This window comes from Tinamus guttatus, unplaced genomic scaffold, assembly GCF_059628265.1.
Source record: "Tinamus guttatus ecotype Peru unplaced genomic scaffold, ASM5962826v1 Tinamus_guttatus_pri_ptg000674l, whole genome shotgun sequence".
Classification (NCBI taxonomy): domain Eukaryota; kingdom Metazoa; phylum Chordata; class Aves; order Tinamiformes; family Tinamidae; genus Tinamus; species Tinamus guttatus.
The window spans coordinates 3991323-4006835 of NW_028289208.1; the positions used below are offsets into that span (position 1 = coordinate 3991323).

Sequence of the window (15513 nt, forward strand, 5' to 3'; positions counted from 1 at the left end):
GGGGGAAGCCTCCCGGGAAGCAGCCGGTAGCCTGGCCCGGATCTGCGGTCGCGTCTCGGCTGGAGGGACCCGCGCGTGAGGGCAGGAGCAGCCGGGAGCACAAAGTAGTTGGTTCTTCATTGATTCCCAGGCCAGTGCGAAACGAGGCCGTAAGAGAAGGTTTGTAGGAGACAGGGAGCGTTTTTGTCTTTAGACCAACTGGTTCCACTGGTGCCGATTGGCCTCGTTGATCCTCTGGAGTGTAAACCAGCATGTTTGTTCCCAGTTATACCCTGGTTTTGCAGAATGCACTTGCTGGTATTAGTAAAGGTTAGGGGTTGAGAAGAATTTCTCACAGCTGTTCTCAAACTTTCCTATCAATTTTACTGACAAATGTTCACTTGGTCCTTGCTCTTTATGGACACTGTAAACAGAGGCTACGAGGCTGTGGCTGAAAACGTGGAATGTAACATTTGAAGATAAACTGTTTCTCATCGTCTTTTGTTTTAGGAGGGAGATGTCTGGCCAAACTCTACAGCTGAAATTAATGTGATCTTTCAACCCCGGGAAGCCAGACTCTATCAGCAAACTGTCTACTGCGACATCTCAGGTACGCCCACCCCTTCTCTTATCCATGGGGGGGATGATGAGACCCCCCAGAGAGCCTTCCAGCCCTTTTGGCTTGTGAGAGTGGCTTTAGGAGAACAGCACTAAAGCCCTTTAGACATCTCATGTCACTGCTTCTCTGCCTGCATGGGAATTGTCACCTTGGGCTTGATCTCTGCTCCATCCAGGTCGCCGGGTGCAGAGCTTGCTGAGCTCAGCAGAGCCCAGACCGTCCCCAGGAAGCGTCGTCCAAGCAGCCCTGTCCCACGGAAGGGCTGTCACCACTTCTGCTGGGAGCAGTTATTCACGTGCCCAAATATCCCCTCCCTGCCCTCAGAGGTGACTCTCTTGCCATGCTGGCGCAGGCAGGGAGTGCTTGCACCAGGCTGTGCCGGTCGCGTTACCGTGTCCTTCCTCCTGGGCTCCGCGCCTCCCTTACGTGCTGCTTTTTAAGGTATCTTAAGGTTGTTGTCTGAGAGTGAGAGATGGGCAGCAAAGGTCCATCCAGGGACCCTGCGGCCCTCCCCATCTGCCCACCCCATCTCCTGGGGGAAGGTACGTGAAGCCCCTGGTCCTTCCAGCAGCCGAACTCCCGTTCTGGAGGACGGCGGAGTCGCTCGCCCGGCTGCTTTGCTGCCTGCCATGGAGCTCCGAGCTGATGGGTACAAATGTCATGAAACAGCTTTTTATTTATACAGTAATTGCATAGAGTTTACTTGGCAAATGCCGCCTACGGTAATTACACAGGGCTTGTGCTAACAAACCGTCTTCCTGCCCACCAGCTGCAGTTGTTAGAGCCAGGGAACACAAGGCTGGATTCGAGAAGTTGCTCCCAAGGGATTCCTCCCGGAGCCGAAGTGCTCCTGGGCCCAAGACTCTTGCTTTGGTGACAGGGGCATCCATCGGGTTGCTGTGGTGTCCCCAGGGGTTGCTCGAGGAGGACGTGGTGCTGCAGGGGAGCTGGAAGGTGACTCTTTAGGCAGGGGAAGAGTCTGCGACCTTCTTGTTTGGGGAGGCCACCCTTTAAACCCCCGCGCTGGCCCCCAGGAGACGGTGGCTCCATTCCACGCTCATCCGTGGAATCCTTGGGGGACGACAAGGATGTCATTTGAACTACGAGGCTACCCCCTCTTGTCCCTTGTAAAATAGAGCTGCTCCTCTGCATCGCCAGGAACGGAGCCTTGCAGTCAGCAGCAAGGTCCCTTGGTGCAAAAAAAGTAAATAAAAATAACGATCTTTAACTAGTTCGTTAATTTTGTGACTGCATTCCTCGCACATTGTGTGTGCCAGTCACAGAGCCCTTTGGAGCATGACTTGCACATGGCCTCCGTGCCCTTTGCGGGGGATATTTCAGTTTTGCTGCAGCCTGGCGAGTTGTGCAGGCTGGGTCTGCCCTTGCCTCTCCCCAGGAAAGGGGTTTTGGCCTCTACTCTTTTTTGCAGGTGCCTCCACAAATTGCTCAGCAGCTGCCTCTGGATGAGGTGACGTACTGCGCTCACCAGCACTGTGCAGCTTGCAAATCTGGCACTTAGGAGGAGCAGGGCTGTGGAATTGGCTCTTGGCAAATATTTAAGCTGAGAATGAGCTTTCCTAGTTGTTCACGCAGATGAAACAGTCGCTCTTGAGGCCCAGCGGGAAGGAGGAAGAGCAAAAATTCCGGGGCGTCCAGGATCAGTGTAGGGGAAGAAAGGAAGGTTCCTTGGGCTCCCATGAGATTGGGCCGGCTCCAGGAGGGGACTTGCCACTCGATTGCAGCGGCTGTGGGACGGGTCTCGTGTCGGTCCGTGCGCTTTGTGGGGTGATCGTGGGCAAACGCCTGTCCCTTGAGAGTCTGGGACTCCCAAGCCTTGGAAACTCCCTTGGGAATTCCCAAGAGCATTGGTGATTTGCACCTAGTGGCCTTTCTAGTGATGCAGGATGGGCAAGTCTTTTGACAGCAAGCACCAAATACTGCCTCTTCTGCAGTATCCATGAACTGGAAGGGCCCAGGCCTCCCTCTGAGTAATAACCAAGCTGTAAAATACAGCCCTGCTCCCTGCTATCAGCCAGACTTCCGCTGTACCCACTTAACTGTTGAATATAACAAAAGCTCCATGCCAATTATTTTCTGGCTTTGGGTGCTATCAGGCATGGCTGTGAGATCAGAAGGTCGATGATCATTGAAACAGGTCCAGGCTGTTTTTCAGGAGAGTTTTTGGAGTTGTGATAAAGTCACCATGTTATCCCAGCTTGGTCCTTCCTCCTGACCGGAAGCCCTGTAGGATATTCAGAATAACTGTGCAGATCAATATCTTTAAGGCAACCATTTAATCCCTGACTTTTAATAAACAAATAAACTGTTTTAATAAACAGTGAGGATCACACAAAAGCAGCCTGTAGGAGAGGGGAATTTTTGCACTAAATTTTGCATGAAAGTTACAGCGAAGACCGTGCAGCTTTGGGGCTTTTCAGTGTTTTCCCATGGAGCACCTAGAGCTGGTCCCCATTAGCAGGGGCCCCCGGGGCCTTTGGGTGGGGGAAATGGGAAGGATCCAGGGCAGCAGGAGGGAATGGGCCGTCCTGAAACGCAGGTGTCTCCGCAGGCCGTGCGACCAGGCTCCCGCTGCGCGTTCGAGGGGAGGGCGTCGGGCCCCGGCTCCGCTTCGGCTTCGACCAGCTCGACATCGGGAAGGTTTTCGTGAGCTCCACGCACAGCTACGAGGTGAGCGGGGACACGCGTTCTCCCCGGCTAGCGTGCTGGGACTCATCACATTCGGGAGGTTTGACCCGTTCCGGGCATTTTCACAAGGTCCAAGAGGGGTATCTGTTCACAACAGATGCTCAAAGAGTCTCCCTGCTCAAAACTGCCCCTTGCTGTTGAGCTAGGAGTGCTTTCCCTCGCCTCTGTCTCGCCACGCTTTGTCCTGCTACATCTCTGGCTCTAGAAAGAGTGGACAATCTCTGCAATGGAAGCAAAGGAAACTTCACTTTCTCTACCCCCCACAGCGACCTCAAATCTCTGCAAAAATGAAGAACAAAGGAACCTAAAGAGGTAGCAAATGAGGCCATGCATCATGCCAGACACTTTCAAAAGCCTGACTGTGACAGGGAAGGGCACGCTAAGGTGTTTCCGTACGAAAATATTTTGCTCTCTATGCATTTTTAATGCTGATACCTTATTGCCTCTCTCTGTTTCAATTTATTATTTTCATTACTTTGGAAAGTATGAATAAGTAGATGATGCTGTTAGTGCTGTCCTAAGCAGCTCGACTGTGGGTAGACCTCAGGTCAGCATGGCCTCCCTAAGTGCCATTTGTAACCAGGATGTCAAATACAAGGGAAGAGTGTTCAGGTTACCCTCAAGGAGTCCCAATGTGTGAAAATATTTGCAGCAGCAGCTGCAAAATTTAGAAGAAAACCAGCACCATTCCTCTGCTGCTTCCTCAATTTTGCTGCCACATCTTGCAAGGACAGAATGTAGGGAAAAGAAACCCCAAACAGGTGAAAGGAATCCATGGAAATAGCAGGATTTTGCCCTGCAGCAACTGGAAAAATTACAGATTTGTTGGTGACCTACTGCTAGTGCTAGTGTTGGTGACCTACTGCTAGTGCTTGCTCCTTCTCTGGAGATCTTCAAACCCCCTTGGACGCAGTCCTGTGCCACGTGCTCTAGGTGACCCTGCATGTGCAGGGGATTGGACTAGATGACCTCTAGAGGTCCCTTCCAACCTTGAGCATTCTGTGATTCTATGATTCTAATATAACTTGACCGCTAGAAAAGAACTGAAGCTGAAGAAGCAGGGAGCAACTGGGGCATGTTTGAGGCAGCAGCTCTCTTGACTGTTCAGCAAAATATGGCATTGGTTCTGAATTTGCAGCGTCTTGCAAATAAGATGAGATCTTCATGGATGCCTGTGCGCATTTACGAAGGAGACTCTTTAGACCAGGTAGAGCTGATATCCTCCTCACCCCTCTTCTTTCCTGACTGTTCTCATTGAGCAGAGACAAAAGAATTGGCAGATTAAAGAAAAATGGCAAGAAGTCTAAAATCTGTGTTGTAGCAGAGCCTGGGGATACTTCTGAATGTAGCTCTATCATGCTGTCTAGGCAGTTCTTTGGCTTTGTGCAATAAATAGGGGACTTATATGTAGAAGACTCTGGTAGAATAAGTAGTATAAGAGCATAGTATTTTTGCTTTGCTTCACTGTGATCTCTCTCACCTGAAACACTTGGTAAAGGGATCCCAAGATGGGAATATTAGACAGAAGGATCCAGGCCCCAGCAAAGGGCATGACTGATGCTGATCTGAAGAAAGCTCCTAGAGTGCCATTCACCAAAATGAAATCACTCTTTTGGTCTTTCATTGCTGTATTTATTTCTGTCTAATCTACCCCGTTGGCTGTAGAACACAAGTCTCCTGCTTTTCCCTTTGCTGGGAGGCTTTTGTTCCCAATTTTGACTAAAGAGTGAGTGTGTTTTGAAGTGATACCGCAGCAAAACAGCCCCTGTTTGTAGGCTGCAGTGGAATCTGTCACATTTGTCACTTAGCGGGCTTGGCTTTGAGGCCACAAGCAGTTAGGTGATGATTTGCCAGCGATGCTGTTCCCGCTCTGCTCCGAATCAACTCGGTTATGCCCAAAGCTGCTTTGCATAAACCTGGAGTGACTCTGTACGGCCTTACTGCTGCTTCGCACGAGCAAACCCAAAGGCAGAACTTGTCCTGTTGTCTTCGCTTTGGTCTCTGCCAGGAAGAAGTGCACAACATCTTCTGTCTTTGCTTTTCTAATTAAGCTGCTAACAACCATAAACCAGCCTTTTGTATGAGAGGAAGGTTCCTCACGGATCTCGGTTTTGCTTTTCCTGCTGCTCTAGGCAGTCCTGTTCAACAAAGGAGCCATCGATGCCCTCTTCTGTGTGGACCCTCCGACTACGGCTCTGGGCTCCTGCTTTGCTTTCCACCCCCGTGAGGGCATCATTTTGCCCGAGGAGCTCCAGGTCATCCGGATCTCCTTCAGGTCCACCATCCTGGGGGAGTTCACAGAAGAATTCAGGTTCAGTGTTAACGGATCCCCCCATCCTGTGACCTTGACTATCAGGTAAGGAGAACTGTAGGAGCTGGGTGTTTGCATCAGGGCCTCGCTGTCCCTGGGTAACTCCTCTCCCAGTGCTGCTGGGACACTTGTACCAAATTCTTTGTTTTCCAGTAGAGCAAAGAGAAAGAGGCACCGTCTAAGACCTTAGGTTTGGGATGTCAGGATCAGGGCCAAGAGTTTTTCAACCTTGACTCTGCTGTGAACCCTGCAATCGCTCACCAGCGACAGCTGGAGCGTGGCTGTCTGCGAGAGCAAGTGCCTGTGCTCCTGGGCTTCCAGGACACAGCTGAACCATGGAAGTCTTTGGGAATCACAGAATGAATGGGGTTGGAGGGGACCTCTAGGGATCACCTAGTCCAACCCTCAAAGGAAGCAGTTCTCTCTTTGCAGTCGAGCAAAGCGTTTTAAACTCCCACACTGGTGATCCGTACAAAAGGAGTAGCAGCCTCCTCAGCAGCATCGCCCGCGTTGGCGAGGTGGCACCCGCTCTCCTGCCCGCTCCCGGGCAGCGTGTGCTACAGCAGCCAGGAAGGTGCCCGTGTGGGAGACCTGCAGCTCCCAGGACTCAGGAATCATCCCATGGGCTGGTGCTGCTGGAAAAGATAATCCTCACAGAGCCCAAAAAACCCAAACTCTAAATGAATACAGAAGCAGTGCAGCTTGGAGTGCAGCGTGGCATTCGGGCATCCTCTCTTGACTCCAGTGCATCTTGTTAAAATAGAGGCTAACCAAATGGGCAGTGAGAAGCTGTCCCAGCTGCTGCTCTGTGCACAATGAGAAGGGATATCTTAGGGATATCCCAAGTTTGACAGGGGAGATGCCCCAGGCTTGGGTGTTGAGGAGCTTTGGGGCCGGCCATGCTTTGGTAGACACCAAGGTCAAGCACTGGACCAGGCAGTGATGAAGCAAAGAGGAATCTGGGGTCCGTTCACCAGCGAGGTGAGGGACGTAGGTTTGAATGGGCAAGAAGGAAGAGCCAAGGTTATGACTTTGCAGGGAGAGAGGTGAGGAGGTCTGTTGACCTCCAATTGGGAAACAATTACATTGGCTTTCTGTTTGGAGCGGGAGTGCTGCTTTTTTTGGAAATCAAGAGGCAACGTTTCACAATCAAATAATTTCTTCTCATCTGTCCCTCCCCCAAATTGGTCATGGGATGTTTTTACATAAGCAGCTTTCTCCTTGAGCAAGGGCAGGTTTTGCTTGTAAAGATGTGCTTATCACCACACAGTTGGTTTTCCTCAGATGTTGCCCACTCTCTGCCCTTGTAATGGCCACAGGAAATGGCTGTGCAAGGCATAGGGTTATTTTGGTTTCCCTACGTCGGAGTGATGCGTTCCTGGCTTCCCTGCTGATGGCTGCTTCCCAGTGCACGCTGCTGTCGTGAACCCAGGGCTTCCTGCTGCTCTTGGTGACCCAGGTCCGTGCCATTGCACCAGCGTAGCCCTAGGCTCAGTGCAGACCTTTTGCCTCAGGGAAAGAGCGTTGCTGTAGCTTTTTTGCTTCTGTATCCTGGTAATTCTCTTTCCTGGTGACTGCTCCTTTGCAACTCCTCTGGTGGGGCCCCAGCATCTCCAGATGCTCCCAACCAGCCATCCCTCAGTGTTCCCATTGCAGCTGATTTCTGTCTGTGATGGTCTCTGCCTCCTTGACTTCCACCGTCCCTGTTTTGGGGTTCCCCATCCCTCATTGCTACCTCTTGTTTTCTATCCCCACGACTCAAGCTGTTTGACCTCCCTTGAGATGTCTACTTGCCGGTTTGAGCTCAGCCACCTTTTCCAGGAGGCTTGGTGAGCTGGATTCAGTCCTCCATGGAGAGAAGCTCTCAGTTGTTTGGAATGGCTGTGGGACCCTGCACTGGAGTTCGGTAGAAAGGAGGGAATAGGGATGAGGATTCAAGAGAGGCCTGTCCTACCTTGTGTTTTCTTTCAGGTTCTGCAAGGGCACTGCTCTCCCTTCTCCTGTGCATTAATTGATCCTACTGTAAGGCATAGTTGATGCCAAAACCACTGCTTTTCCCCCTCTTTCTTGCAAGCTCTACTGTTATCAGCTGGTGAGCACTGAGCTCTGGGTTGGCTCCTTGCCCGAGCCTTCTGGGCTCTTGTTCAGCTCCAACACATTTGAGGCCAGGTATGATGCACTCAGCAGAAACCGCAGCCGCTTCCGCGCTCGCCCAGCGGGGTCCCCAGCCGGGGCTGCTCTGGAGGTGCCTTTGGTGGCCGCTGGGCAGATGCGGCGGCAGGGAGCGCGCCGGCCCCTCGGCTCCCTCCGGAGCGGGCTGCTGGCGCTGGGGACGGTACGTCTGGCTGGGCGAGCTCCTTGGAGAGGGAACTTGCTCAGCAGCAGGGATTTGCTGCATGGCTCCCTCTCAGGAACTGATTCAGCTCCAAGAGTTGAGAATTCGCGTTGGGTTGAAACTCCAAAACTGTTTTTTTCTGAGTGCTTTCTGACCACCTGTATTCAAGCTGCAACCAGAAAATGCCCAAGCTGCAGATTATTCTTTTTACTCAGCCGCTGACCTACAGGGTCTCGAGTGCTTATTTCTTGGGTGTTAGGGATGTTGGAAATTGGACACCGTGTATAAAGTGAATGCAGGTTCCTCTTGCAGATTGCTGGGAACGATTCCCTTTACAGAGCAGGCACAGAAACAGTGGCAATCCTGTGAATAAATTCCCTGTGTAACTAAGAGTTAGAGTTGTCATTGATTGGCATCAACCGTGGAAAAATAACTAATGGATGCTGGGCACCTCCAAGTGCTGACTGAAGTGGGTTTTGGTGAGTTTTTGAGTCGGAAGCCTTGCTGCCGAATTTGAGCAAGAGTGAGGTAGCGTGCTGGGTTTGGGACGCATGTCTAGGATGGTTTGACCAAGATATTTCTCTTGGATGTGTCGCTTGGTGCACTGGTGAGAAGCTCTTACTTTTTTTTTTGCATAAGCATCTGCTGGGTAGAGTTGTTTCTCTTCTGTTGCTGGTTGTTGGGATTTATGCCTCAAAATCCTGTGTGGATATTGCTTGCATGGATCAAGATCTGCTAAGGGAAAGTGTTCACGTGCTCCATGGAAAGCCGGTGTCCAGTTAAGAATTACCACAGTGCCGCTGGGTTAGGGGAGCTGTCCGAGCTGAGGTTGTCTCCTGTCCATAGGAGATGTATTGAGTGCAGGGGTCATGTTGATTTGGATCTCCCAGTGCTTCTGAGAGCAGCTTTTATCCTCCTGCACAGTCATGAAAATGAAACAACTTAATATGTCTCTTGAACCAAACTAGTGCCTGTTGTTTTCCTCCTAGGGGCTGCGTCATCGGGCCAACTTTCCACTTCAACGTGCCTGCCCTCCATTTCGGGGATGTCTCTTTTGGTGAGTACACCCTGGGCTTGGTGCACAGATTATCAAAACAGAGTATTTTGGCATGAGAGCATCTCCTGTTTGTGTTCCTCTCAGGCAGGCTTTGGGGTGTTAAAATGAGGGCGGTTGGTTGTGTGGATGATCTGCCACGAGCGCTGCGCGTGGTGGACAAAGCTCCTGAGCTGGATCCCAGACACACTGGACTGTGTGAGCATGGGCCTCCGGCACAGCAGCGTCCAGAAGGAGTAAGAGGGACCTTGAAAGGCTTTGGGTGACGAGACGAGGACTTATCACTAGCTGGCCAGTGATTCCCACTGGTTTGCACTGTGCCGCAAAAGATTTCTGGAAGGAAAATCATGGTGGAACTTGCGCTGAGGGTCCTTCATTGCCCTTTTGAGAAAGTGGAACCTAGGGAATAGGGCAGCAGGAGAAAGGAACTTAAACCATGTACTGACCTATAGTTCTTCTGGATGAGTGTCTGTGTTGCAAGGTATGGACACCATAGCTTTACCCAGCTGCCCTTGAATATGAGCAGCTGATATGTGCTGTGAGGGCCCCTCATCATCACACACCAGGTCACCTACCCAAGCAATAGCTCTGCAGCAGGCGCCGATATCCTTGGAGGCTCCTTCCCCACTGAAAGCCGAGCTCTGCTGACAGAGCCTGTGTCTGTTCATTCACAGCGTCTCCATTGAAATGCAGATTCCGATTCTCCATCTCAGCCTCACAAAAGGCTTTTTACGGAGATGATCTAAAGTTTAAATGTGAAATCAATTGTGGATTGATTGAAGGGCCATTATCATTCTGCACCCAGGATGCCTCTGTTTTCATGCTGTTCCTGGACTTTTTAAGAAAACTCATAGCTTTTCCTGAGCCACTTCCTTCTCTCCCCATATCACCACCCGCTCTCGCTGCTTTGTTTCCTTTTGAATAAATGAAACAAGAAGAAATACCAGGCAGCCACCACCAAAAGCAAGAAATATGGTTACGTAATGCAAGTTTTATCCTATTTAATCTGATTTCTTTAATAGGGCTCATTCAGCAAAAAGAGGCAGCCTTTTGTAGGTTTTTTTTTTCTTTAAACTGTGGTGCTATTGCCTGTGCTTGGTGACCCATGAAGTCTGTCCCTGTCCTTTGCACCTCCTGCCCTCCCGTGACTTTGCTGGAGGTAGCACTCATTACTGTTGATAGTCAAGGGTAAATTGCATGCTGCATCCCTGGCTGCTTTTTTATATGTTTGTATATTTTCCTCACTATCTGTATTCATTTAACATTTTGTAACCAGGCTGGCTTCTAAGCTAGCATCAGACTTGCCACCTGAAGTGGGCTACAAGCCCTCTCAGTTTGTTGGCTCCAAAATGGGTCATGCCTTATGGATTCAACGTAGCCTCCAGCTATTCCTCCAGAAGGGCCCAGGTGTCCTGGGAGCTCTGTTTTACTTCCCAGCCCCATACATCCATGCTTATGGCACGTCTGAGATGCCACTCGCTGCCTAGGTGGGAACAACTGCCCCAACCCTGTCAAGTACAGGTGGTTCTTCGCTCTGTGTTACGGAGGAATAGCAACAATTTCCTGAACAGCTCAAGACAGAAAATGTTTTAAGTCTCTGCTGGGATCTGAAAACTTGTGATTGGGGTGGTGTTTGCTGCCCCAGCTCGGGCTGCAGGGACACCAGGCGGGCAGGACGTTGTGTCTGAGGAAGGGCTCATCCCCGGGAGCTGCGAGCAGACCTTGGAAAGGTAGAGAGGAACACGGGTGATCGGAGGGAGGGGGTGACTAGAGAACATCTGCTCTCAGTCACCGTTGGAGCCAGGGGCTGTCGGTCTGACCTGCTGGGCTGCTCTTGTGATCGAGTTGTTCTTTGCTGGGCGCTGAGATCTTCCCTGCCAGTAGCAGCTCCTCTCCTTGTACTTTATAGGCCAATGTTGGTGCCTACAGCTAGTCCAACTGTGGTGGCATTAGTGTGGGGAGGGGGGGACATTTGATGAGGCTTGAGCTAGCATTTCTAATTACTCTGCTTGAATATTATAAACCTCAATTTGCATTGAAGAGGAAACCTCAATTTGCATTGAAGAGGAAACACTGGGAGTGTTGCAGTGATTAACCAGGGGAACCTTCTGCCTGGGGTGCTGGCAGAGCACAACGAAGCCTGTGCAATGAGGATATTACACACGCAAGGTCGCCAAGAGGCAGCAGCGTGGCCGCACAGGCACAACCGCTCAGCAGAAACAGCCTCCGGGTTCACATGGTCTTGGCGGTTTCGGTGGGTAGCAGAAAGATGGTTTCACATCATTGATTGTACTGAGCCCAAATGATCTTATGCTTGTCACTAATTTGATTGGAATTTGAGTTTTGTGACAGGGTCAGAAGAAGCTGGCTTAAAGGCTGTTTTGCATATTGCTATGTAAATGGCAATAGTTCCCGGTTTCATCTTCAGTGCAGATTCTACCCAGTTTCAATACACTGCTTTTCTATATTCAAAACTGTGTGCCTGATGGTTAAGATTGTATTCAGCTTGAGCAAGAGTGGCAGAACTTGGGTTTTATTGGCTGAGTTTTTAGAATAAACCTATTATCGCCTTTTTGGATGTACATGAGTGCTCAGACAGGAGTAATAACTGGTGCTGGTTTTGGGGAGGGAAGGGAGGGCTCCTCACAGTTAAAGAAATAGAAGAACCTTTCGTGCTCTCTAAGACATCACCAAGATGAATTGAGTGTTTCTGAGGAAGCAGTCTCTGTGATCAGTGGAAAAGGAAACCAAGCAAAGATTAATTACTTGCCTAGCTTCTCAATTAGTTATAATTCAGATTGAAAAGAGCTAGATTCCAAGCCCAAGCTTCATCATAATAGAATATTCACACGAGGAATCAAGGTTAGGTCATGTGTAAACTCACACGTGTGTCATTTTTCTTAGGCTTTCCGTGCACCTTGTCCTGCTGCCTCAATAACACATCCTTGGTGCCCATGTCTTTCACCCTTCGCATCCCCGGAGATGGCCCTGGAGAGCCCAGCATTACCAGTTGTGTTCAGATCTTGGATGACACCAGGCCATCCTGGAGAAGGGGAGTTCGAGGTCACGCCAAGCCAACAGAATTTACCATCACACCTTGCACAGGAACCATCCGCTCCCAGGGCCTCGTGGACATCCAGGTATGGGCCAGCCCACCTAGCCATAGTTCAGCAGGTGGAGCTGGAGCTTCACTGATTTAGGAGAGGACTGAACTTTAGTTTAAGCCCAGTGCAAGGAAGATGTGCACAATAATGTGAGGCTTGTTACGTGGATTGTGGGGACATTTCTCAAGGAGTACACGTTTGTTTCCAAAAATCATGAACCGAAGATCGCGTGTAGTTTGGCCCAATACAGAAGCCATTCATGTATTCAGAGAGTTTCTCGCAGGAGTTTCTTGGGTTTAAAGTGGGCAGAGGAAGAAGAAGGACAGAAGGTGGCTGCTGAAAACAGCGATGTCACAGTTTAAAGTAAAATACGTCTTTTCTTCCCAGCCTTGCTTTCGCTCTCCTGTTGAGCAGAGGAAGTCAGGTTCACCGCAGTGATATCTAATGGGGACAATAAAAGCTGTGACAGCCATGAACTGCCCAGCCTCTGCTGGGTCGTGTTTTGTTCTCGGCTTCCCAATGAAAGCTGAATACTCTTGGTTCAAGTCAATGGGTTTCCTTTGGATCTGTGCTGGTCCTGTGCAGTGACTCTTATTCTCCCCATGCTGTAGTGTCTCCAGCTGTAGAACTTGCCGGGGAGGCCCTGGGGCTGGTGGCCCTGGCCCAGCAGAGTGTGGCATGGGGCACACGCAGACCCTGGGCTGGAGGTTTGGGTTGTTTTAGCTGATGGGCCACAAGGGTGGCATTGGCACTGCTGGCAGTGGAGTGGCTCCCTGCAAGTCTTGGCTCTACGCAAGCTCTTTTGTAACGCAGAGCCACGCTTGATCTGCTGCTTTCAGCTCTGTTATTCGTCAGCCTTTTTTTTTTCATTTAAAAAAAAAAGAAGGTGAGGAAAGAATGACTAGAGATGTGTTTGCTTGGGAACAGCTCTTCCCACTGAGAGCTCCGCAGGGTCTCTGCTCTTCAGGAAAGTCTAAGGTATTATTCAGCTGTGAGCTCATGCCCAAATGGGCTGAGGCAGCGCGGTCGCTTTCTCATGGAGCAGCAGGTAAAAGCTGACGAAGAAAACTGGTGGCAGGGAGCGTCGCCCGCCTCATGCCCACGTGGCCGTGGGCACAGACTGCGAGTGCTGCCTCCGCTCTGGGATGGGGGCTAGGCCCTGCGCGATGGGAACCCGTGGTGACAACACGGTTCCTCCTGTCTCAGGAGGCGACGAGCATCTGTGTCCCGATAGCAAGTCAAGTGGCAAAAGCCACCTCCTCGATACGGCACAAAGCTGGCCTGTGTTTAGTTTCCCATTTGCAGTTATTGTACGCTGCGTTGTTTTGGCTTCTGCTCAGCCATGTGGGTTGATACTTCATTAAAGAGGATTCCCTGGGGTCACTTCATTAAAGAGGATTTCCTGGGGTCACCTGCATTGCATCCTGGCCCCTCACCCCTTTGGGACCGAAGTGCTTTGCTAGCGCAGGGATGTGCTTTATAGCCCAGTGGCCAGCTCCTTGGGAGGGCTGTACGTAGCCTAGGCCTGGCGGGCTCCCCGCAGCACTCCCCACGTGCCACAGACCCTGTGCCACGTGGAGGGAGGATGACTGGGGCAGTGACCAAGCATCTGACGCTCTTCTCTTCTGCCAGGTCACCCTGTGCTCCAACACGGTGAAGAAATACGAGCTGGCCCTGGTGGTGGATGTGGACGGTGTCGGCCAGGAGGTGTTGGCGCTGCTCCTCACAGCGAGGTAGCGGTGCTGCCCTCACGGCCCCTCTTCCTTCGTTGCATCTCTGTGTGGGGAGAGCAACTCGATGAGCTCGTTCTGCCTGCCCGGATGCCCCATCGGCGTTAAATCAGACGTGGAAATGGGAGCGTTTGGAAAGCAGCACGTGTTGCTCGACGGGCAGGAGCGGCCCTGGGCTGCTGTTTGGGGAGCAGTGGTTGTATCTGTTGTCAACCTGATTTTTTCTGTGCTTGAGGTAGAGCAGATTTCCTGAGCGTTTAGCCAAAGAGCCACCTCCTTTCACGTTGGTCAGAATTGGGCTTGGGACCAAAACGTGGCGTTGGTCCTTGGTTGGGTGGCAGCTGAGTGGAGAAGAGGGCACTGGCAGAACTGGTGGAGGAAGATTGAAAGCCAGGTGTTAATGAAGAAGTTTTTGGCCTCGTTGTGAGGGGCGAATTTGGGTTTTTCTGCCTTCCTCCAGTTCTTTGACCAATAACATGCTTAGATTCAAGCCTAAAATTGTCCTGGTTGTAGCCAGGTAAGAGAGAATCCGTCCCGTTGTGCTGTGTTAGTTGTCAGTTTAATTACAGCAAGGATGCAGTTAGCCCTATTTATTTATTTATTTATTTATGAGGGCCTAACAGCCCGAGGGATGTTATTTTCATAAGATTTCAGCGCCTTGCGATGTGCTGTCTGCTTGCAGCGCCTGAGCTGGGCTGGTTTGGGGGTTGCTGTGAGGTTGCAGGGCAGGACAAGTCATCTCTGTGCCTCGGCGGTCCCCTGCTTGCAGAGGGCTCCAGGGTGCTGCCGCCTCTCCCCAGCAGGGCCATGTGTTTAACGGTGCTTGGAATCAGCTTTGGAAAATGAAATGGATAAGGGCAGAGGGGAGCAGAGAGCTGAGGAACCCATGGAGGTGCCACAGCAGGTCGCTGTAGTGACCGAGGACTGAGCGTCACTCGCTGCGTAGAGCAGGAGCTGGGCTGTGCCCTCCGCTGCTGCCTGAATCTTGGGGCAGGGGCACCTGCTCTATGGAAGACGAGTTGCTTGTAGTGAGATGCTGGAGTCTTGTGTCCTTTGGCCCTCGTCTGGTGCCATGAGGGCCGTTGCCCTGGGAGGAAGCTCCTGCCTGGTGGGGATGGCTGAGATGCACCACAGGGGCACAGTGTGGAGGTCGTACAGGTTGTGGGATGCTCAAGGGCATCGTCCCCTGGATGAAGGGTCCACAACGCGGCTCCCGGCACCAATGGGCTCAGGGATGGGGCACGGCACCTTGCTTGAGTGCTCAGCTGCTCTGGCAAGTGCTGAGCCCTTTGCCAGGCTGAGACCTGGAGCTGGGCACACCTTTAAGAGAGGCTGCTGACTTAAAAAGTGCATAAAAAAGAAATTAAAGATGATTTATTGCCGGGGGGGGGGGTTTAAAGTGTCTATTTGACAGAGATAAATATGTTCCGCTCTGTCTCAGCCTCTTTGGGGAATAAGCAACTTCTGCATTCGCTTGATATCTCTAATGCTCTCTTGGTCATCTCTGTGTCTAGATGTGTAGTTCCTCCACTGCGGGCGCTCAACCCTGTTCTGAGCTTCGGACGGTGCTTCCTGAAATTTCCTTATCAGCAAACACTGACGCTCGTGAACGACAGCGACCTGCCCGGCTGCTACGGGGCCCTGCCGCAGGTTTGGCTTTGCACCCACCCACCCT

At 51.3% G+C, this 15513-nt stretch overlaps 1 protein-coding gene across 1 annotated transcript in view; it reads left to right on the forward strand.

The window, feature by feature from the left end:
* The window catches only part of HYDIN (HYDIN axonemal central pair apparatus protein), a 118203-nt gene that overhangs the window by 35923 nt on the left and 66767 nt on the right, over positions 1-15513 (forward strand). The window contains exons 9-15 of the mRNA XM_088536502.1: positions 490-589; positions 3168-3286; positions 5437-5660; positions 8940-9007; positions 11909-12144; positions 13741-13841; positions 15353-15488. Coding sequence (XP_088392628.1) covers positions 490-589; positions 3168-3286; positions 5437-5660; positions 8940-9007; positions 11909-12144; positions 13741-13841; positions 15353-15488 — 984 coding nt within the window. The remainder of the gene's footprint in view (positions 1-489; positions 590-3167; positions 3287-5436; positions 5661-8939; positions 9008-11908; positions 12145-13740; positions 13842-15352; positions 15489-15513) is intronic.